Source organism: Macrobrachium rosenbergii, chromosome 16, assembly GCF_040412425.1.
Source record: "Macrobrachium rosenbergii isolate ZJJX-2024 chromosome 16, ASM4041242v1, whole genome shotgun sequence".
In the NCBI taxonomy this organism is placed as follows: Eukaryota; Metazoa; Arthropoda; class Malacostraca; order Decapoda; family Palaemonidae; genus Macrobrachium; species Macrobrachium rosenbergii.
In genome coordinates this window covers 19,371,226-19,396,225 of record NC_089756.1, presented here as the reverse complement: position 1 = coordinate 19,396,225, position 25,000 = coordinate 19,371,226, and the positions used below count along the sequence as shown (strand labels likewise).

The 25,000-nt window shown below is 39.0% G+C and overlaps 1 protein-coding gene and 1 long non-coding RNA gene across 2 annotated transcripts in view; one reads left to right on the top strand and one right to left on the bottom strand.

Annotated features, from left to right (window-relative positions):
* Window positions 1-18,135, top strand: part of vermilion (Tryptophan 2,3-dioxygenase vermilion) — a 96,402-nt gene extending 78,267 nt beyond the window's left edge. The window contains exons 4-8 of the mRNA XM_067118567.1: window positions 7,434-7,571; window positions 8,145-8,369; window positions 9,356-9,605; window positions 11,352-11,445; window positions 14,937-18,135. Coding sequence (XP_066974668.1) covers window positions 7,434-7,571; window positions 8,145-8,369; window positions 9,356-9,605; window positions 11,352-11,445; window positions 14,937-15,252 — 1,023 coding nt within the window. The 3' untranslated portion in view covers window positions 15,253-18,135. The remainder of the gene's footprint in view (window positions 1-7,433; window positions 7,572-8,144; window positions 8,370-9,355; window positions 9,606-11,351; window positions 11,446-14,936) is intronic.
* LOC136847163 (uncharacterized) overlaps window positions 1-25,000 on the bottom strand; it is a 250,338-nt gene that overhangs the window by 191,372 nt on the left and 33,966 nt on the right. The window lies entirely within an intron of this gene.

Here is a 25,000-nt window from a genome sequence, read left to right as displayed (position 1 = left end):
GTCAGTAAACACTAAAATGTCACAATTAACCTCTACGTCAAGTTTCGAGGTCGGTTCACTCGCTCTTTAAATATCCTTTTTAGACACAAACAGGAAGAAAACGTACCCTCCTACATTTGTTGGCGGAGCTAATTAGGGCACAGGAGATTGCATTCAAAAGTGATAGACCTAATGCAACCTCTCTTAGACCACTGAACATCAACATCAGTGACAAATTCTTTATTCAACGTTAAACTGCAATAAGATGAAAACTCGCAATACCAATAGAAAAGCCACAGAAGAAGATACGGTTGCTGGAGATCCACATTGCCAGGAAAGGAAGGCAAAAAGAACAAATAAAACAGGGAAAAATTAAAATCCACTACCATTTCTTTCCTCAGCATTAAGATGTAATCGCCATGACGATAGAGTTACCAAAGAACCTAAGATCCCTGAAGATCCACATTACCTATTAAAAAAGGGAAAAAATTAAAAGAAAAGAACATGAAACTCTGAAAGCCGCATGAGAAATGCTAGCACAGTAGCAAGACACTTGATAAAGTCCCGCTGAGTATGACTGGGTAAACCTGCAAGATATTAAACAAGTTTGCGGTCTGTTTTGACCAATTGATTTGGTACGTGAGTGGCCGCAGGCAAGCGAAGTAGTCTTGCTTGGATTTGGTAAAAAAAAGAAAAGCTTCTATGAACAATACAGTAGAGTGTTGCTAGAATTAGTTGAAGAACATTTTATTATGAAGGTGTCGTGATTAGTTAAGTGAATCTTTAGTCTTTGCTAGTCACGTAAGCAGTTTTACGTTGCCGACTGCTTTGGCCAAGGTCTAGAATATCCTCTAGACCAGGGCTAGAGGATCCCAACCTTTTTGTTCTTCTGTACCCTTTGGGCATTTTTATAGATTTCTGTGTACCCCGAAAAATTGAGGACGAGAAAGAAAAACAATGAAATTGATACTGTGATATAATTTTATCATGAAATCTGTTGGTGTAAATAAAGCTTTGCTTACTAAAATGAGGAAATAAAAAAAAGACACGACTTTGTGCAATCTCAATGCAGATTACATCATGTAATGCGCAATACTGGCTATTCTCTCAGATCCAATGTACCCCCTGAAGAGTACAAATGTACCACTGGGTGGGTACATGTACCCCAGGTTGGGAAACCCTGCTCTAGACCTTGGCTTTGACTTCACTGTATCACAGCAATAGAATGTATGAAACTACTTAGGATATTAGTCAAGTGATCCTTCACTTCCGAAGGTAATAGCAAGGTAAAGAGTGGAGAACTCTCTCACTCTGATCCATACCTTCCTTATGATAATGAATTCCAATAAACTCACTACTATAAACACAATGTCAGTGTCTGAACGGCTGATGTTGACGTTTGCCACAGCATTGCTTGCGCGATGAATGAGGGAAATTTTACAGCTTTGCTGTTCTAACTTATGCTGCTCATCCACGCCTTCCTGTGCGACAGCTACACAACTTGCATAGGCATTCTGTCTAAAATCAATTTTATTTGCAAGCTACTAAAAACATTGGTATCTTGTCTGGTTGAGATTTTTGACGCATCATCTACACCCAAACTCTTCTAAGGCATGGCGACAGTCTTTGAATTAGAACATAGTCAAGTTTATAACAACAAAACCCGTCGGAGATAAAATACGAAATATATTACTGCTGATACAAAGGCCTGCCCCAACGCCAAATCAAAGTCCTTCGAAAAGAAGGCATCATGCTTACCCCGTATAAAAATGGGAAAAAGCACGTTAAAACGAAGAAAAAAAAATACAAAATTTTGATTGCGATAAGGTAGAAAACGTTCCTCACATCTGATTTCCTGTAGACAAGAGAGTTTGTTTGACAGATTTCATGCGTACATCTTTATTGATGTTTCTCACCCATTGCTGGAAAAATCGAGGGAATCCAGGAAGGAAGCTGATAATATGGCGGGATGCCAATTTATGCTTTGAATCAGTCAGTTAATCAGGATGATGGTTGATTTTTAAGAGAAGAATTTTTCTTCTACGCAAATAGCCTAAACCCGAAATCAAATCAAATGAACTTTAATCTTAAGACCTCGGCAAAACTGAACTTGTTCAGACAAGTAGAGCCTCCGGTAGTCTTGACTGACACGATAATTACAGCTAGATCATTTCGGACATGAGCAATAGTAGATTCTAGTCTGGAATTTTCTTACTCATAGTGCTATTAAAGCTTGCAATTATCCTCTCTTAGTTCACGCATCTTTATTTATTTGCTACTTATTTGTTACTTCCTTCGCTCTGTTTTCCTTAATTTCTTCACCTGTCTATCTTATTCTACGATGAGGAGAGGCGATGAGCGACACGTTGCAGGAGAGATCAAGGAAATGGAATTGCTTGGGACGCGAAGGAGAGGAGGACCTAAGAGACGATGGAGAGATTGCATTCGAGAAGATATGAGAGACAAAGAAATCAACAAAAGGAGGACACAAAGATAGAAATACCTGGAAAATGTTCATTAAAAACAGCGACCCTGACTAGGAATCAAACCGAGGAGCAAAGGCAATATTCTTAGTTTGGAACTAAATTTTATAATAAAAAATTTTCGAGACAATGAAAATCCTGATAAAATTTAAAAATGAAACTACCAAGAGCATTTTACTATATTGAAAACTCAGCTTCACATTGTCCATTAACGAAAAGCAAAATGAAAAACATATGATGACATCCAAAAATGTTTTTATGACGAATTCCAAAGCTAGCAGGAGCATTCACTCAACATTAGGGTTCAAAATCACATCAAGAGAACCTATTGATTTGAAAGAATTCAAAATATGATTTAAAGGTTTCTGATGATGTTATCCAAAAACTAACAGAGACAATTTATTGAATTTAGGATTCAATTTCACATCCAACGAACACAATGGTAAGTTCAATGTAATTTTCGTGCATTTAATTTATTTCTGTCGTGCAATGCCCTCCATTCAGTTAGCCTGTATGCAATGACATTGGCTGCAAAAGGTTATTTATGCCACCGATAAATCGTTATTTAAGAATAAATCAAAATAACATGTTTTGCTTCAAATCAACGTCAGGCACAACAGCTTACTGACAAAGTTTTCCCGGCAAATCTTGTTGGATCAAAATAATATGAAATACTGTAATATATACTTTAAATCAATGTGAGGTGTAGCACAAATGAATAAAAAATTCATCGGGAGGCACCGCAGTTTGATGAATTGAAACAGAGGAAGAATAGATGATGTAGATGCAAGCCCAAAGACATACTCAGTCCGATCAGAGACTCTTAAGCTCTCTGCCTTCGAAATAGTGCTGTATTATTAAGACATTAATTCCTTCTGGCTGTCTATAAGAAGATCTAAATATTATTTTTCTGAGCGTTGATTTTTAGCCGCAAAATTCCTGAGGGCGGAGGAAGGCCAGTGAAGCAAATGAAAGAGGAGCGAGAGAACGCCAGGCAGGTGAGAGATGTCTGAAGACGGGTTAGGAGGGATCATGTGGCTTGGGTCAGAGAGAGAGAGAGAGAGAGAGAGAGAGAGAGAGAGAGAGAGAGAGAGAGATGGTGTCACGGGTGAGAGAGGAACTGGGGATGGGGGACGTAGGGGTGGGGGTGGGGGCAGAGAGGCGAAAGAGAAGAATAAATGTCGAGTGGCGTAGAGCCAGTAACCGGAGATGCGGCCAGGAAGCCCTACGACAGACTCGAATTATGAGAATGACAGACGGCGGCAGCACGTAGGCTACTCACGTTTTTTCTTGCGATATGCTCCGTTAATGAAGACATTGAAAAATAATCACTCTGAAGGCCTTTCACAACTACAGTTATAATTACTTTTTTTTTTACGTTCAGTATTTGCATATATATATATATATATATATATATATATATATATATATATATATATATATATATATATATATATATATATATATATATATATATATATATATATATATATATTTTTATATATATATATATATATATATATATATATATATATATATACTGTATAATATATATATATATATATATATATATATATATATATATATATATATACTGTATAATATATATATATATATATATATATATATATATATATATATATATATATATATATATGTGTGTATATATATATGTATACACTCACACACACACACACACACTAGCTGATCAACTCGGCGCTGCCCGGGAAAACTCTGAATGACAACCGATAAACTGTCTCTCTCTCTTTCTCCTCCCTAACACTGCCTCTACTCTCTCTCTCTCTCTCTCCTCCCTAACACCACCACTGCTCTCTCTCTCTCACTTCCTCTCCCTCTCACTCTCTCTCTCTCTCTCTTTCTCTCTCACCTCTCCCTTTCCTGTTAAGATAGTTGCTTCAATTACAATGCCCAACAATTTTGACATTTTCCCCTTAGTGCGTTTATATATATACATATATATAATACAGTATATGACCAAGAGAAAATTGACAATAGTTGCGAGTGCAGGATCTTTCGCTTTTACTAAGGGGCCCTTTCAAGCAAACTGCATGTAATAGGACAAAAGAGTACTAAGCCGACCCGGTCTCACAAACAACAACTAAGACTAAAGGGGAATATACATACAATTTTAATGCATACAAATGTCATTACACTTGGATTAGGTCTTCCAGGTGAGTGACCGCTGTCTAGGACTAATCCAGATGCCAGAGTAAAACGATACGAGGCAGAGAGCACTGGCCAGGATTACTGACAATGTTTTAATTTCTGTTTCAAATTTCCCTTGAACGTCTTGTGCAGAAAGGGATCAAATGGGATCAAGAACGTACTTCCCTTTTTAGTTATATCAGTGCAGATTCACGGAGATTTCAGAACAAGTACTAAAAGTGAGCATTTTTTCTTTTGGCCGTTCGAACTGAATTTATGTTGATTTATTCTGACATTAAATTCCTTACTTGCTTGGGCCAAATAAAATGAATCACAGGTGTGGTAAAGACGTGACTAAAGCAAGATGTCGTCAGATGCCTGTTATGTGTGCAAACAGTTCTCTGTGAAAAAGCATACAGTAAGTGGAATTTATTAGGGAGAAACGAAGCAGAAGTCATAATTCGTAGAAGCAGTTTATTGAACTAGAGGTAAGGAAATTTTTAACCAAAATGGATGAAATGTCTTAGACATTAGACAGCATTTAGTGCTGAGTAATTTCTTCTACAGCGATATTAATGGAAAAGGATCCTGGAGCCTATATATGAAAAAAGTGAAAGAAATGGAAATTCTGATGAACTTCGGAGATCTTCAATAGTGTTTCATAAAAGGTAAAGTAGGCCTAACTGTCTTGTGATATTTCAAGAATATTGTGAAATAATAGTGGGCTGGTCCCGTTTTCTAATCATATTAGCAAAAAAATGTTTTTTTTTTCGTATATTTCAAGGGGAAAAGCTGTAAGAATGTAGATAAACACAATTTTTTGTATGTATGTATGTATGTATGTATGTATGTGTATATATATTATATATATATATATATATATATATATATATATATATATATATATATATATATATATATATATGTATATATAAATATATGTGTATATATATATATATTGTTACGTGGGTCAGTCGGCTAATTAGTTTAGTAATTAGTTGGATTTATATTGCCTTGCTTTACCTAAGACCACGTAATTCTGCCAATTAAGGCTAAAATTAAACTCTAAAGGACAGAATTAATTCAGGAAACTTACTGGAAAACTAGTTTCAACAAAAGTAAAATAAAATGAAATGAATTATTTACAGGGGATAACAGCGGCTCAAAATATTAGTCCTAATCAAGACAAAATACCTCAGTGCTTCATAGAAATGGACGTAACAGATTAATATGCCTCTCAAACGCTTTATAAGGCAGTTGGATGCAGTGAACATCAAAATGAGGCTTCTTGGCACTGATGATGCAGATTCTTCTCCAAGAAAGAGGATTTGTTCAGGCCCAAGGCGTACGCACTTCTGGAAAAGCCGGATAACAATCTTGCGCTACAGAAACTCTCACTCATCATTACCTGATCACAAGGGTATGGTTCTTTTATCAAGAATAATACTTTTAATTGTACTTAATAGATGACTTCACAAATGGGATATGTTTGACTAGGATGTCTTAGTCAGCGACTGTTTAAGAGAGGAAAATTTGAACAAGGAAAATGAGAGTTTCAGTTGACGGGAAAGAGATGGGAGTAACTGTCACAATCAGACTTACTGCTGGATGAGCTAATGCAGTGATCAGATGCATAAGAATTCCTTAGTCCGTTTGGAATAACAATTTTCTCCCTCGTGTTGAACAAAAGAGGAGAGAGACAAAGCGAGCTCAGAGAGAGAGAGGGGACTTGCACGCCCAACTCCCAGGATGTCTGCTGAGAAAGTCTCTTGATGCTGGGGCAGCTTCTGGCTGCTTGCTTCAAACTCCTCCTACCCAGAGTCTGACCTGAAATGACAATAGACTCGCCAGTACACAGGATAAAGGCGACTAAGCTATAGGAACAGTACCTCTAAGGTCTGTTTTAGCAAAGCCTATCCCTGGTTTATGGCCCTCTAAGCTAAAATTCTCGCCTATTGGCCGGGAACGTATGTTATTTTGAAAACAACCCTGGGTTTCCCGCCCAACTTCTCATGCGACCAGCCTACATGATCTGCCCCCTTTACTTTAATAAAATTTAAGAGGCAAGGAAGGGAGGTCAAACAGCGAATATTTATAATAATAAATATATTGTGTGTATGTGTGTGTGCGCACGCTTTTATCTACATCCGTAAAGCTTTTCCTCTTGAAGTTACTGTACATAAAAAACATTCTTTACTTATATGATTGGAAAACCGGACTAAAACACTAATATATTCACAATATTCTTGACATAACGCGGGACAATTGTATTACCTTTTACGAGACACTATTGAAGTTCTCCGAAGTTCATTAGAATTTCCATTTCTTTCACCTCTTTTTATCGTTGACTCATTTCTGTCTAATATTGCAAGATAACTTCCCGTTTGCCCAAGAGAGATTATTCAACAAGGTACGGTAAACAGTGCCAATGTAGATTTTTGAATTCAAACAACAATGTTTAATTGAAGCTTTATTTTTTACACTTTATGATATCTTTTCACAGAATGTCAAATATGAATTAACTTTCAGTGACGACACAAAGTTTGGGGCATTTAGGCTTATTAATGATGAGAAGTTTTAAAAAAAATGAAATATGAAGATAGAATATCTTGTATTGTCAAAAAAACAATTGATAATTCTTTAAAGGAAATGGGTTTCGGGAAAAGATAAACATGGGATATTTACTTCATGCCAATAAACTGCTTATGAATATAGGCAAACTGGGAATGTTTACACCTTTGATGAAAAAAAATAAACCTCGCCTCTATCCTCTCAAATTCTAAAGAAAATTTTCCCTGTCAACAGCTCTGCGTCGACCAGTTCCTGATTCTAGAGACGATGACGCCACTGGATTTCATGGAATTCAGAGACTACCTTTCTCCGGCCTCGGGATTTCAGAGTTATCAGTTCAGACTTCTAGAGAATAAACTTGGTTTGAAAGCGGTAAGACGAATGTATGAATTTTCACCTGGGGTAGAATTGTTTTTCTTGGTTTCCTTCAATGTTCTCGGTAGTCTATTCAAATATAATGTTCTATAGTAATTTTTTTCCTCCAAGGCAAAGAAAGCTCAACAGCATCCTAGAGACCATTCTCTAGCATTTGCATCATGTTAACCTTTGCCCTTAATTAGTTTACGATTGCTGGGTGTTTAACCCCGTAGAGTTTTACAATACAGATTACTGTATAATGTCCTGTTTTTAATAAACTAATCGTTTCCTTTTCCACTTTTTAAACCTTCAAGGTATAAATTTTCCTTAAGGTTTCAAAGTCTTATTTGTTTATAGAAAATGTCAAAGTCTTAAAAATAAAACCACAAGTTCGAGGAATACGTCGAGTATTATTGTTAAAAGCAGCGTTAAGGCAACACGGAAGAGTAGGTATGATATTCCGAAGCTGTTCGTTACGTGTACTCATATCTTTGAGAACTTGTGGTTTTACTGTAACCATTACATTTCATTGTAGAGCTTCTTAGATGTCCATATCAGTTTACAGCCTACATAACCCACTGCTTCCAGGAACTGCGTGTCCGGTACAACCAAGAAAACTACATGAAAGTGTTCGGCAATGAGCCAGACATATACAAGAGGATTATGGCTTCGGAAGAGGAGCCATCTCTGCAGAGCTTACTGTGCAGATGGCTCGAGAGAACGCCTGGGCTGGAAGAGCGAGGTTTCAATTTCTGGAAAAAGTACAAAATGGCCGTCGATACCATTCTAGATGATCAACTCAGAGAAGCAGAGGTGAGACATTTATGACAAAATTCATTTGATATTATTATTGTTGTTGTTGTTGTTGTTGTTGTTGCAAATTTACCATAAGGCGTACTATGTCCACAGTAATGTTATTCTCGGAACAAAAGCAATAAAGCAGAGGCTATTGCTTAATGCTCATCTATTTGAAATTAAGAAATATGTTTGATAATATATGTATATATATATATTATATATATATATATATATATATATATATATATATATATATATATATATATATATATATATATATATATATATTATATATATGTATATATAGTATACTGCTAGGATTAAATCAATATCAGTAATGACAATGGGCCAACTGAACTGGATCAAATTATTTTATTATATGTACAATATTAAAGATTACACCTCTAAGTAACACAATTGTCTACCCTATGAGATTTTAAATTTATATTTTTTACATCTGTGTACACCCGTATTAGATTAGTAAGCCATGACGTGGAAAAACGCCTACTATATTTCGGCCACATCAGTTACCCAGAGCATAAATGGACCATTTTTGTTTAGGCAAATGATGTGACCTGAAAACTTACTAAGAAACGAATTCGATTGATTAGCATTGCCCATATTATTTGCGTGGTTAAAAGGGGGTGGGGGTGCTCACGTTCTCTGGCAAACTTTACCAACATTGATTCTATATTCCTGCAAGACGGAAGTCACGCACGGAGCCTTTAGTGACGTCACGGCATCACGAATTTTGTCGTCAGTATTGACTACTTGGGGACATGGTTTGGTGGAAAGGTGCTTGTGGCTGCCAGAAGAAAATGCTTTTGATGATTTTCTTTTTCTTCTTTCTACGGGTAAATGACATAGAGGAAAGATATTTTTGCCAGCCATTAATGTATTCCCAAGCAGAAGTCGAAATTTACACCTGTGCAAATGGCTTCCATGGGCAGAACACTTCGAAGGATTTGATCATTTCTTCTAACCACGAGTGCTTCCCACAGGCAGAGGACGTCGAGGAGTTGCGGGCACATCTACAAACACAACAGAAGAGAAGAAAAGAACTTTTCGACAGTATCTTCGACGTCAGAATCCACAACGCCCTGATGGCCAGAGGAGAGCGACGCCTCACTCACAAAGCCCTCCAGGGCGCCCTTATGATCTCCTTCTACAGAGAGGAGCCTCGCTTCAATCAGCCCCACCAGTTGCTGCAGCTCCTGATGGACGTCGATTCGTTGATGACGAAGTGGCGGTGTAAGTAACAGTTTCAAAAATGGCACGAAACTGCAGTTTTCCCAAGTGTAAACGCCCCTCTTTGGATGCTGATTTCAGCTGCACAGAAAAATGGATACGCTTAGCGAGTGTAACTGCTTGGCGTGTGCCTGTCTTCGTGTATGCTTTTTTTTACGTTGCTGTGTAATTTCGTTTATATTCATGCTGTCATGTTTATACTGATTTGACGGTGATATATGCTCCGAAAGCTTCTAAACTATTGGATTGTTTGAGGCCGTTTTGATGACAATTGTAGTATCTTTCCTAAACAGACAATGATTTCTGATATGTAGACTTTCCTTGGGCAAACTTGCCTTCGTTCTCTAATATCGCTGAGACTCATAAGGCGGAAAGAAAAATTGATTTAACGAAAAGACTGAATGACGAGCTTGGACTACCTTCGAACGCTCTGAGTAGACCTAAACGCTACTAACTGTAAAAGCGCGTCAACCCTACGGTAACACGTAACATAACAAATCTCGGAAACTTACCGCACAATGTTCACAAATAGGTTAAATACAATTCAACGATTTATTGGTAGTCCCAGTAAGATTACCCAGCATTTGTCAAAGATTCGTTCTACACTTACGGTTGTTGACTTGTTTTCAACTTTTTGTGCTATATGTGGTAACTTCCAACGTGTGTTTAAATGTTTTACCGTCGTGTGGACACACCCTAATTCTACGAATCGTGTCGAAACAAGGAGCATAAGTTGCCCCTATCCCAGATTCGTTTTGTGGAATATGCAGGTGAGGAAAATGAGCAAATAAAATCATGGGAATTATTCGTATGAATAACGATGCTCCTAACCGAAATCTTATCGGAATAATTTCCAATTATATTTTATCAAATTTCTCACCTGTCGACTCACAATATTCAATTTTTTAAGAAATATTATTAAATCTTTTAACGAGTCAAATTTGACAGGGTTACTCATACTCAGTTATTTCAAATTAATTTTCATTAAAAACATTTACCCTGTCAGTTCTATCCACTTAGTTACTTAATATGATTCTTTTAAGCATTCTAACAAAATATTAATGTTTATAACTGTACTGGTAACGAAATATGAATACATTTTATCTGCAACTAGGAAAAGAAAAACTACCGAAACCTCACTAACACTGTGGACTTTTCTCGTTACGAGCATCCCACATAAAAGTGTTTATTTTTCAGACCCCTGTATCTTTGATAAAATCAATTTACCAAAGAAATAGGAAAGATACATTATCTGTGTTGCAGGCACAGGCTCCGTAGTCAAAGTCAAAGGCAGAATTTTAGGGTTAAGTTGAAGCTTCAAATATCAGTGTCTAGATTTCGCATTTCCACACACCCGAATTAGTTGATTCCTGATAGCTATACTGATAAATTTCACTGTTACTTTGACACACAATATCTCTTTAATTAAATCAGATTAGACTGCTACTTAATTTCACTATGGCTCCATCAAACATCATTTCTCTCCTTTAATATGATTTTTGTCAAAATTCATATGGTTAATGACACCTATTTTTTTTTTCAATTTGATCTTTTTCCCACGGTTAACACCAACTTGATTTTGCTTTAGCTCAACTTTTATGAAGGATAATGCAATACTTTTACCGTAACAATATTGGGTTTGGCTGCAAATCACAAATCGCAGTATTTTCAGAGATATGAAAACATGAATATTTTACCCCTTTAATAAAGTTTCAATGCTTTTATTACGGCTCCACGTGTTTCTTTCAGACAACCACGTCATGTTGGTACAGCGAATGATCGGATCGCAACTGATTGGAACCGGAGGATCGTCAGGATATCAATATTTGCGATCTACTCTCAGGTATTTATGACGATCCTGTAGTTGAAGCGTCGGGACTTGAGCCGCACTTTAAAGTGGACTTGTTAATTATCTTCTCTTTGTTTATTTTAATTTGTTACATATTTTTTTTTGTTTTCCTTTGTTATTTCTCTTTCATAGTTTACTGTCAACTTCTGTGTTTCCTTTTCTGAACCGAGCTACTTCCCTAATGGGACCCTCGGGTTTGTAGCATTCCGTTTTTTATTATTAACAACTAGGGTTACAGCTTGGCTTGTAACATCAATAATGGTCATAATAATTACCTTCCCTTAATTATAAATTTCATTACCTATATTAACGTCTAAAGCCCAGAAGCGGCAGACCTGTCTCTTGAGGAAAACTGAGGCTTTATTTATTTCTTTTTCCTACCTTAAGAAAACGTGTTTTGCTCTGTCACGAATGATATTTGCCCCACGTCTTCTTTTGTTATTTTGCAAGTTGTTCATTCAAATGATTAGGAATCGCTTGATGACAGATTGTCATATAGCGGTTATGTCTGATCTTAGGGATAAAAAAATACTTTCAAGAAAACGGATTGGTTTGCGTTTCTTATATAAATGAAACGCGACTGAAACTTCCATTATCACTTTGATAATAATAATAATAATAATAATAATAATAATAATAATAATAATAATAATAATAATAATAATAATAATAATAATAATAGAGAAACAAACCCACAGTTTCCCGAAAGCTTTCTGTACAGATTTATCTTTAAATATGTGTACATATACATAACTGTGGATTTGTTTCTCCATTTCAAGACTCAAGCTACTATGAGCATTTTTTAATAATAATAATAATAATAATAATAATAATAATAATAATAATAATAATAATAATAAAAGTCGGGTACTTAACGTAAAACGACAAAATGTATCATGCCAAAAAAAAGAATAGAAAAAATAAAAAGTCTGAAATTCGTTACTGAATCTTCATACAACTTGATAGTGTTCTTCTAATACGTTGCGGCTTCAAGCGGGAGTTGTATTTCAGAGTCGATAACTATCGAATACCAACAGCTCTAAATATAGCTGACGAGGCCACGCACCTTCGGATGTGATATATGGCAAGGAATCTTTTATCTCGTGTGAATTTTATATTGTTTTGTTACGAAGTGCAATATTCTTCCTTGTCTTCTGCCGAATATGCGTTCAAAGTCTATTATTTTTCATTCATTTGGAATGAAACTTTTGTTTACCGGCAAGAAACTGGGTTTTATTTCCAGAAATTGGTCTGAATTTCCCTGAAAACTTTCCACAACTTTGACAAATCCCAAAGCAGAAGTAAAATAAAGTGGAAAAAATGGTCACAGGCTAATCATCATACTGATGAATATTTACACGCATAAGAAGTTTAGATATGTCAGAAAAACTAAGGTTATGGTAATAGGTACATTTAAGCACTATTCCAGGCTACATTTAATTTACATTTAAGCACCTTTAATTTACAAACATCAGCATCATCAAAACTGCCTGGACAACTGTTTCACAGTTTGCAATAAAGGAAATGCTACATTTCTGGTAGTGGGCAGTGCGCCATTGTGCCCCAAGCTACCAGGGGACTAATGCACCCAAGGCAGCAGTTGTAGTTCTCAACTGAAGTAGGTCTTATGAAAGTTCTCCGCAGAATTAGAGCCTGTGAAAGTTCTCTACAGATACAGAACCTGCGGAAGTTCTCAGAGAGCCGATGAAAGATGGTTTAAATAATATCATTATTGAGGGAAAGGAGTGCATTTCCTAATACAATTTCGTCTGAAAGATAACGACACTACATGGAAATGGACATCTAGACATGAGAACAGCCTATCAGCAACGAGCAAACCGAAAAATATCAAGCACGTGGCATTGTTCTGCGCAGGAATCGAGGCAAGGAAGGAATTTCATTCAGAACTGAGCCTAGAAGAGCGCGATATATGAATAACGAAGTAACAAGAACTTTGGCGTTAGCATGCGTGTTGTGCGTGAACTTCAGGTAAAAGCAAACTCAAGGATACAAGAACAGTCTTAACTATTTTAGTATATGTTGCGTACCTCAATCCTTAGCTTTGAGTGAAATTCCTACTTTTTCCCAAGGCATAAAATGTGAAGAATAACAAATAGAACGAGTCAGCAAAGGCATGTTCTCATGTACTGCGCAATTGCTTGACTTATTTCATATCTTTATTAAGGTTAGCAGCACCTCATAACTGGAAAAATGTTATATCTTTTGCAGAATGAACTATCTTATTTTAAGGCTAAAAATCCCGTCCAAAGTTAATGAAAGTGGGCTCACTGTACCTTGGAAAGAGGAACGTTGGCTTAAATATATTTCTGGGCGCACGTTCCAAAAGAATATTCAGTTCATACATCGAAGCATGACGTGGAAGGCAAAAAAAAAAAAAATTGTCCGGAATTCTTGAACATTATATTTTTGCTAAATTCTTGACATTTCCTTTCATCAAAATGAGCTGCAGTATTGTCAGAGAGAATTAAAAGCACAAAGTCCATGTTAAATAGAATGAAAATATTCAAGTTAAAACTAAGAGAGAGAACATCAAGTGGAAATTTGGCTGCCACAGTACCTAAATTAACAATAGTGATTATAGCAGTATAAAATTCCAGAGACGTCACAAAATAAAGCTAAAAAAAGCAAATAATCTGGAAATTAACAGGTCAATAATGTGAAGCCTGTACATATCTGAAGACAAAAGCTACCACTAAGTGCTGCCATATCAACTGGGGACGACAGTGAATGGTTTTAATATTAAAAAAAAAGCAGAGAAAACTGAAAATATTAACCAAAGGAAAAAGCATTTCCTTGATGATCCATCAAGCTACTCTGGTGCTCTTAATACCTGCAAAAAACAGCAGGTGTGTTATGTTATCGGCTGGTGAAAAGGCCTCAGCTGGGCGGCGAGCAGGGTCACTTCCAGTGAAGCAACTTGGATCCAAGACTGGAATTCCATGGTGCAGACACTATAGTACAGCTACGTTTAAAAAAAAAATGGTTATAGGGAACTAAGAGTCGCTTCAAACATGGCTTAAACCATGTGACAGCAGATAGCTTATCAACCTTGCAGTACATACTGGAAGGCAAGGATACTGAGCATCCAAACTATTCCGTCTCGAGCGAAAAATATTCTTAGACTTTCAGAATGAAAATATCAGAAAATTCCACTGTAAGACGTAGAGAGGAAAATAAACTGTAACCATACCCAGGAATAAATTTAGAGATTATTGATCTGACAGGTACTGTGAAAACTCCAGAAAGGAGTTTTCACAGGAGTTATTCAGGAAGCATGGACCAATTTATGACTTTATGAACTGGGGCTAGTGAGAACATTTACATAACAGATCGAATTATTTCACCATTTGCAAACTGCTATTTTAATCTTGTTAGCTCAGCGCCAACATTTGTTACAGTATGAACCACAAACATTAATGTTTAAATTTGCAAATTCTCCTATCAACGCATCTTTTCCATTGCAGTGATCGCTACAAAGTCTTCCTGGATTTGTTCAACCTGAGCACTTTCCTGTTGCCAAGAAACTGCATTCCGCCCCTCACCCGCCAGATGAAGAGCCGACTGAGCATCATGGAAGAGACCTGCTCCGTGGTGGATACCACCAACAAACCCAAAGAGAGTAAGCGGTCTGACGAGGGAGTTTCTCCATCTCCAACGAACTTCGTCTCGGCAGATTCGCCTTGTTCCATGGAAAATGGTGAGGAAAAACTCACATCTGACAGCGATTTAGAGAAGAGTCTGGAGAACAGTATGGAGAGATCCTGCGAAGCATCGATGTAAATGGGTACACATCGAAGAGGGAAGAAGTAAATATCTACAATTTTACTCACTAGCTCTGCATCTTAGTACTAATTACTCATGCATTTTGTCTACGTGCGCTCACTCTGAGGGAGCAAATACCCTGAAGATAACTTTTTGTATTTTATTAGCACAGTAATAGCTTTTATACGATGATGAATGGATTTTGCTTGGAGAGAGTATGATCCTGTGATCCAAGTACAACTACAATTTTGTATACAAGGTTAGCATAAAACGTTTTTACGAAATGTAGAATAAAGTGACTTGTAACTAGAACAAGTTCAGTGTGTAACTCAAGTACAAATTTACTCTTGCCTCATTAAAGCGAAATTCAGGGAAACACCTGAGGTCAGAATGTACAAGTTGTTCTTTTCTCCTTAGCTCCAAACATGCTTGCAGTTTACCTGCAATAATACTGTAGTCAGTGGACATTCCTTTCTTGTCTCTCTTTTAACACTTTCGTAAGTAATTCTGCAAATGTTATATGCTACTTACTGAGTTATGAGAAAAAGCAATATTACAATAGCGCATTTATAAGGAACAGCTCTTCAATCGAATGCAACCATGTAAACCGCATACGGAAATTTCAATCCGAAGCACCATGGAAATTGACAGTGATGTGTTTCCTCCTCAGCCTTTTATTATTAAGAGCTTCGTATATCAACGTCTTCACTCGATAAGGTGCTACAGACCCATGCTTTCCCAAGCTTATGATATCACTAATGAAGATAGTTCTTGAATTCTATGACCCTCATTTGCACTTAGATATACGATATCGCTAAATATATACACATCAAATACATACTTTTATACACGGGAGTTTTATCTCAGATCTTCCAGTCACCACTGACTGATGGTGCAAACATTACAATTTATTCAATTATCTAACTCTAGTAAATTACACATTGAGATAAATTGTAAATTATATGCCCCTGAAGATACTGGAATACGCGGATATCACAGGCTGCTTAATTTTCTCATATTTTGTGGCTTGTTGTATACCGCATAGTGTTTCATAAAACTTTCTTTGGCAAAAGTACTTCATTTCTCATGAAAAATTAGTTTAGGACAAGTGCTCAGGTGTTCAGCTTCTCTCTAAATTTCATTAATTTTGGGAAATATCGTGGGCTTTAAAAACTTGCTGTTCCAGCATTAACTTCGAATAGATTATTCCCCAACTTCGGCTACTTTGTTCAACGTCAAAATATGGAAAGTTAATATGACTTTCTTAGAATTTATATTTTGCCGTCATACCTTGAAATACGGATGAGAACGGAGGTGTTTTATAAGCTCAGAATGATGCAAGTTTCTTATTCTCTCATTCAAAATGTATCGAAAAAGTGCCATTTCAGAATAAAAAATAAATTTACGCAAAAGTGTTTGAAACTCTCCATAGTATGACTTTATACATACAAACGTTCGTACATAAGAGCGTACACACTCTTCAAACATACATACGTGCATTCTTCAGAAAACAGATGCTTTAATACTGTTAAACAGAGAACTGCAAGAATAATATTACTGGTATTCACTTGGATTCAGTGGCTCCTACTGTATTTAGTCTAACTTATAATACTTTATATCAATTCGAGTTATTCAATAGTTATTTGAAAACTACCGCTTTGTTAAGCAATTACTCTATTATCTCATTCTAAGTTGAAGACAGACAAGTTCTGGTATTCATCACTTTGTTTTAAGTCTCTTGAACTTCGTCAGTTCTTGGTCAGCTTGAAATGGTCAGGTTTTATGGGATTTTTTTTTTTTCAATAACGTACACGCCCGCTGTCTCTGTGGGTGTCTCGGGGTTCAGTATCGCCACTGCCAACCACAAAACTCTGAAAGCCTGTCGTAGTTTCCTGAAAGTTTTTTTTTATGAGACTGCCAGCCCCACGCCCAATGAATTATCCAGAGGTAATCGTTTTAGGGGGTCTTAAAAAGTCTTGCCTGCAACCCATTGCTGTAATAAAGCTTACATCTTCCAGCACATTAGTGAACGATTCTTCTGGTGTATTACCCTTCATAGGAAAACCCTGGAAATATTGAGAATGTGAAAAGCTTTGGTAATTGTCTGCTCGATTCCACCTTTACACAATATCTGTCGAGTCAGCTTATTTCTAGATAAACAGTTACTTTTCAAGTAAAATTAATACTCAGAGCAATTGCAAAGTACTTAATTCTCACCCCAAAAGAAATTAAACTTGAAAAAGCTATTATCTCTAGTAAAGGATCACTGTACACAGCAATTTAATAATTCAACTATTAACGTGATGTTATGTTACTGTAGCCTTGATGCAAAGTGCTTATTTCGTTCCAAAGAGATGAAATGTAAAAAAAAAAAATGTCAAATAAATGACAAAACTCTTCTCTGATGATTTCATGCAAATCACGACTGGAAAGACGTAGTAGTACTGTAGTTATTACTGTTACTGATATATTCGTTATTTTCTGTGTTCCTGCAACATTATTTTTCTATCAGTAGGTAGAAGCTCGACTGATTGTTTTACTTCCATGTATTTTTCTTAGTTCCATTTGTTTTGTTTGCTCTCAACAGCTTGCTCTCTCCAGGGCAAATAAAAATAACTGTACATAAAATCGCTTTGGGTCGTACAGTGTTTACTTATTGCTTGTAAACACACCGCAGTTTTACATTATTGCACATACACAAGGTAAGTTCAAAGTGCTCACTTGATATTTTTTTATATTTTCTTCGTTAAAATAATATTTTCTGGGTTAATTTTATATCAGATTGATTTTATCATTCTTAAAAGTCTTCTCCTGTTATTTTACTTCAACATTTCTTTGTCAATTGAATGTAGACATTTGGTAATCAACTGAAATAATTAATAAAGAGTTAACGAAAAGAAAGTACGTGATGATCATTATCCCATGAACATTCTGAAGGATGGTATTATTTTTTTCTTTCTTTCATAACCTTTAGGAAAATGAAATTAATGTAATAAAAAATTACCGCTAAAAACACTATCAAGTGGCAGATCTCTCCATAATTATATCATTTTCCTTTGAAGGGAAGGAATTAGGTGCAACACTTGCGGCTCTCAGCAGTTTTGTGGAAAACACTGCCTGCACCTTGCCCGGCCTTCTGTGTTCAAGGGGCTTATGCCCGGACAACCTACGGCTCATCTAGGTGGTCACCTATCCAAGTACTGATCCACACAATGTTGCTTAACAACACTAATCGAACCGTTGGTACAGGGACCATGTTGCGTCTGTTGGGAATATACGGGTATTTACGGCACCAAATTTTTCGTGTGACGGCCACGCAGGACATAAGCAGAGAGGGTCTCTCAGTCAGGAAAATAATGAACTTTCCAGCAGCATTAGATGATGTTTTCAAGTTCTGTGCAAAAGAAAGCTTGCAGTCAAACGCAAAGTCACGCAAATAGACCGTCAGACACAGTATTGTTTACTGGGTGGAAAACATTATGCACAAAGGATTATTTAAAAACTTTAGCTCCGTTAGTTTGACGTCTCACGCCACGTCTTTCAACTATGAATTCCTATTAATGTTAACAGCCGCTTTATTCCGCATAAGTGATGAGCAAATAATTTGAAGAATGTTGCATCATTTGCATACTATACCAAGCCACATGCTTGCTGGTTATCATGACGCAAGAGAAAACTGTTTTACAGTATGAACTGTATATTAGCTAGATAATTACCAAAGCTTTCCGCGTAAATTCAAAGAAAGAATCATTCACGGCTTTACAGATTTGTGACAAAATAATACTCCAAAATACAACTGTCTCATATACGGTATCCTGTTCCCTCAAAAACACGGTGATTCCAAGCTATGTGACCCGGGTCGTTTTCCATCCACCATTTTCAGTCAATATACCTCGGTACTTATTATTCTACAATAATATGTATACGATTATGCACACACACACACATATATATATATATATATATATATATATATATATATATATATATATATATATATATATATATATATATATATATATATATAATATACAGTATATATATACACACAATGTATATATAAATACTAACAGGACCTCGAAACTGGATGGTAGGACTAACAGTCCTCATTGTCAAGTAGTACAAGTACCCGTAGAATGACCGGACACGTAGTCCAGCTGTATTTGATCCCCCCAGGAGCAAGTGCTAAACACGGCGAAACAGTGAGTCACCTACACTGTTTCGCCGGGTTTAGTACTAGTCCCTGGGGGGTCAAATGTATTTCGCCGTGTTTAGTACTAGCTCCTGGGGATCAAATGTCCCTAAGTGAATTACGCGTGATGACTGAAATTTCAGTCATTATGCGTAATGACTGATTACGCATGTAGTGTAACAACATATATATATATATATATATATATATATATATATATATATATATATATATATATATATATATATGTAAGGTGTCAAAGAAACGAGCAGGTAAAAGTTACTGCTACTTTATTACAGATCCAGGCCGGCCCGCGAGAGACAATGGAATTGACTGTGACCTGAGGTCGAAACAATAAACAATAATATACAGTGAACGAGTACAAATTACAATACAAAACATACAGAGCTACAATATGGATACAGTCTTGATGCCTGTGAATGAAGAAACATGTGATACACAATGTGTGACATTTGTATAAATACGCATAAAGTAAAAATTATTAAAATGCGTGACCTGGCACGTTTTAGGCGTGACTAATTGAGCTTGAAGAAAATGGGAAGTCACCAAAGAAAACAAGCTCAGCGGAGACTTAATTAATGGCGCCGCCGAAACACTATCCTGGCGCCGATGTGGTGACTTTACAAATACTCCCCCCCCAAGACGAGGGACGCGTCTGACTAATCCCTGTATCTGCTGGGACGCTGAAGGGTGCCGCGGCTCCTTGAAGATAACGGAGGGGCCTCCCGCCTGTGAGGCTGCTGGTTGGGCGGTCCCTTCCTGGGGCGGCCGCGCCTGCAGGGGTGCGGTTGGGCGGAAGGGGTGCTGCGTCGCTGCCGGGACTCTCCGACAGGAAGGCGGGCTTTAACCGGTCTATGGAAACCCAGTCGTCCTTGCCTGGGAGTGCCAGCTGGAACGCCTTGCTGTTCCGTTCCAGCACGCGGAAGGGTCCCCTGTAGGGCTTAGTTAGTGGTGGACGGACGGCGCCGACTCTGACGAAGACGTGGGTGGCGGATGACAGCTGTGGCGGCATGAAGGTGGTTGCTTTGTCGATGTATGAGCGCCTGCAAGGCTTAACTTGCCGCCACATCGCGGAGCCTCTGCAGTGATGGGGAGTGGCGTTCATCCGTCACGAGCTCTCCCGGCACCACGAGGGGTTCCCCATAGGTTTGTTCAGCTGCGGATGGGGTGCCGTCGGCTCTGGGGCGGTCCTCAACCCGAGGAGGACCCACGGCAGCTGATGTTTCCAGTCCTCGGCGGTGCAGCGGGCCATGAGGGATGACTTTAGGGACCTGTGGAACTGTTCGACCAGGCCGTTGGTCGCTGGGTTGTACGCTGTGGTGGTGTGGTGCGTGGTTCCCAGCAGTTGAGCCAGGGCAGACCACAACTCAGAGAGGAAAGCGGGGCCCTGTCGGTTGTGATGTGGTCCGGGACGCCCGGCGGCTAACCCAACTGGAGAGCAGGGCCTCGGCGCACGCGCTGGCGGTGGCTTCTTGCATGGGTGTGGCTTCGGGCCACCTCGCCGAACGGTCTACCACCGTCAGGAGGTATCTGGATCTGCCTGATGGGGAAGGGGCCCGACGACGTCGATGTGGATGTGGCCAAGCGGCGCCCTGGCTGTGGGAACTCGCCTACCCCCGACTGCGCGTGACGACCCACCTTACTGGTCTGGCACTGCAGGCACTGTTTTGCCCAGGCCGTGGCGCCCTTTTGCACCCCGTGCCAGACGAACTTTTTGAAAGCAGTTTGGCCGTGGTCCTGCCAGAGGGGTGAGAGGCCGTGAATTATGTCGAATACCTGGCGGCGGCGTGAGGCTGGAACCAAAGGGCGGGGCTGGCCTGTGCTGATGTCACAGAGCAGGCTGGGGCCTTCGGGGCGAGGATCACGTCCTGCCACTTGAGGGATGTGATGGCGGTGCGGTATGCTGGGGTTTCTGGGTCAGCGGCCTGTTCTCTGGCAAGGTCCTGGTAATCTACACCAAGCTGCACTGCGTTCAACTCGACTCTGAGAGGGCGTCTGCTACGGGATTTTTCTTGCCGGGAGGTACCTGACGGAACAGGTAAATTCGGCTATGGCTGAGAGGTGGCGCTGCTGTCTGAAGACCATCGCGCCCCCCCTGCTTCGTGAAGGCGTGAACCAGTGGCTGGTGGTCTGTGAAGATTGTGAAGGGCGCCCTTCCAACCACTTGTGGTAGCGACAGAAGCCCGGGACCTCCATCTGCTGTGGTTCGTGGACGTCTGTTGGCGATGGCGTTGACGGGCTGCTGCACGCCCTCTTCAGGCTGGACGGAGCTGACCGGCTGTGTGGCCGGTTTTAGCCGCTGTGAAGCCTTGACGGAGTCTGTGAGGTGTTGCGCCGTCTCTATGAGGTCCTCGACAGGCATGGTGTAGGGGTGAGCGATCTGGTTGCGACCTCCGGGAGGAGTTGGCGAAGGTAGATTTCCGTGTGAAGCTTATCTCCTGCCGCTTTGTGCCACCCAAGTCTGGTAGTGACAGGAGATCTACGACCATGCCCTGCCGCCTCTTGAATTGAGGTCGTGGCGTGGGTTTATGGCAAGGTCGATAGCACGGGCGGCCCGCCGGCGATGGGCAGGAGCAAGCTTCGAGGAGGAACTTTTTGTGGTGCTGTATGTGAGGGTGTGTGTTTCGGGTACTCGCGAGATGAGTTTTCTGTACACGTCCTCCGAAGGGGCGTTGAGCACTGTGTCGGCCTGTAGGATTTTCGTCCGTCAGGTCCGCGATTCTGAAGCGGCTCTCCACCCCGCGCAGCCACATCGATGGGTTCCCCTGCGTAAACGGGCGCAGCTTTACGGTGAGGGCGGCCCGCGATTGTGTTGCCTGGCCGCCGTGGTGTTCGGGCGCTGGTGTGGAGTTGCGGAGGGCCTCGGCGCGGGGCGGGCGCGGGTGTGATGGGAGGTAGGTAAACCTCCGAGTCCGCGGGGTCCGCGTTTAACTGCATGAAGGAGGGGATATCGGCGTCCATGCTCGCTCCTTTGACCCCTTACTGGAGTGGGGTACTCGCGTCAGTACGCACTTTCGTGCGCCGTGTGGTTCCGCTTAGTGACGCTGGTGGGGTACGCCGACGAGAGTCAGCACACTCAAACGCTGGTTACAGCGCCGTGTTTAGGCCGCTAAGAGCGTTTTGGAGAAATCCTGGAGCCAAGACTAAGTCGCCGTGTGTGAGTCCGCTAATGGCTCCGGGATACTCCGGGGTCACCACTGTAAGGTGTCAAAGAAACGAGCAGGTAAAAGTTACTGCTACTTTATTACAGATCCAGGCAGTTATATAGCGGCCGACTGACGCCGCCCGCGAGAGACAATGGAATTGACTGTGACCTGAGGTCGAAACAATAAACAATAATATACAGTGAACGAGTACAAATTACAATACAAAACATACAGAGCTACAATATGGATACAGTCTTGATGCCTGTGAATGAAGAAACATGTGATACACAATGTGTGACATTTGTATAAATACGCATAAAGTAAAAATTATTAAAATGCGTGACCTGGCACGTTTTAGGCGTGACTAATTGAGCTTGAAGAAAATGGGAAGTCACCAAAGAAAACAAGCTCAGCGGAGACTTAATTAATGGCGCCGCCGAAACACTATCCTGGCGCTGATGTGGTGATTTTTATATATATATATATATATATATATATATATATATATATATATATATATATATATATATATACACACACATACGCATGTGTGATAAGCCCTCTTTCAATAATGAACTCATACGATTTTATAGCGTTCTATATGCAACGGTACTAACTAAGTAGTATAAATGCTTAGAAACGATCGGCCGGCCAGCCAAGAATTATGCACTAAATTAACAGAACTGAATAATTATAGCAACGTCCCCCATGAAATGTGTTACAGAAAATGGTAAACCTAATCACAGTAAGAGAAAACTATCCTATCAGAGAACTATCCGAGTTCAACATTGTTGATTGTGCATGTCATAAATGAACGCAACTTTTCCCAACAAAAGTAAAAAACCATAAAATCAGCAATAACAAAAATAACCGCTAATGAAAGACTGACGGCGTACAATGTGGTTGGGACTGGTAATTAGCTCAACTTCGGTTAGAAATGTTGCAGGTTATCCCATAAAATAAAACTGACAACTACCGTCCGCCTCTGTTTCGGTAACCAGTTTATGTATAATATGGGCGCTGCGTTTAGTTTCAGGCCCTTGGGGATGAATGTAAAAATATAAACAAAAGACAGTAAAAATCAGACAAAAAACGCACAAACAAACAAAAATAAAGAAAATGCAGTAAATATCCCGGTCGGCGACAGGCGGAAACTTATAGGCCGCGGTAGTAGTTTTACCGTAAAAAGTTACGACGATTTAAACAAACTGCAACGCGTGCTTCCTTGTGTTGCTTGTACAACAAAATATGATTTGGAAATGCTTTATTCCACTTTTTGCTTGGTATTATATTTCCAAGAAAATTATAAGTTCTCCAGAATAGTGTAAGGTAAATTTCCCGGAATGCATACGTTGCCCAAACCAATAACGTTCCTTAATCTTTGATAATATAATCATGTCTTCGAGGGTACCCAGTAATAAAAGTCCCGATAACGAGTTAAATGCTAGATCAATGAAAGCCTACTTCCAGCTAAAATGAGTTAAAGAATCTTTGCAGATTCTGGAAAAGTATAAAATGATTCAGAATGAAGCTAATATCTGCAATAATTCTCGCTGATTATTACATCTAAAAAAAAAAAAGTTTAAGACCGAACGAGGCAAATACACAATACAGATATTGTAAGCGGAGCATTACAATCAAGATATCCTAGAAAGGAAGGGAATTTTAAAATAATACAACGATAACTTTAAAAAGCGTTAAATTCATGCACCTGTGTTTCAAATAAAATGGCTCAGTGTATAATCCTAACATGCTGTGTGGCTACATCTGTTAAGAATCGGGCAAAACAATTGTGAAGAGCTCAGTAACCTGGCAGGAAATTTCGTTCAAGAAACGTCCTGGAATGAAACTGCACTGGGGTGATTGTTAGCGCCATGCAGGCCTTTTAAGCAGAAAATACATGTTATTTTACAGAGACATAAAGACAAAGCAAGATTTCATAATTATGGATGAAGCAAGTAAAAGGATTATTTTGAAAAAATCAGTGATGATTTGCTTGGTCTTTTCGTTAGGCGGTAGAGGGAAAAGAAGTTGTAGCTATGGAAATTATGAGTGTAATTATTAGCCGATGAAATAGTTTATCATCCATATAAAACTCAAAGACATTAGATTTTCGCTTAGCGTGGAAGTGTGGCTGAGTGGCTGAATGAAGGAAAAATTCCAAAGGAAAGGGTGAAAGAAATAATTGTTCCTGTCAAGCTTAAAAGAGCCGTAAGTAACTTTAGGAGGGGTGAGCTTGTCCTTGGCAACCAATCATTTGACCAAATACCCGACCAGCAAGAGTGTAAACCAACCCATTCATTTTAATATTCATAACATTAATTCAGGAACTCAGAAATCTTTATGAGTTGAGATAATATCACTTAAGGTTTCCATGGAATACAGCCGCAACTTATGGCAAGACGGT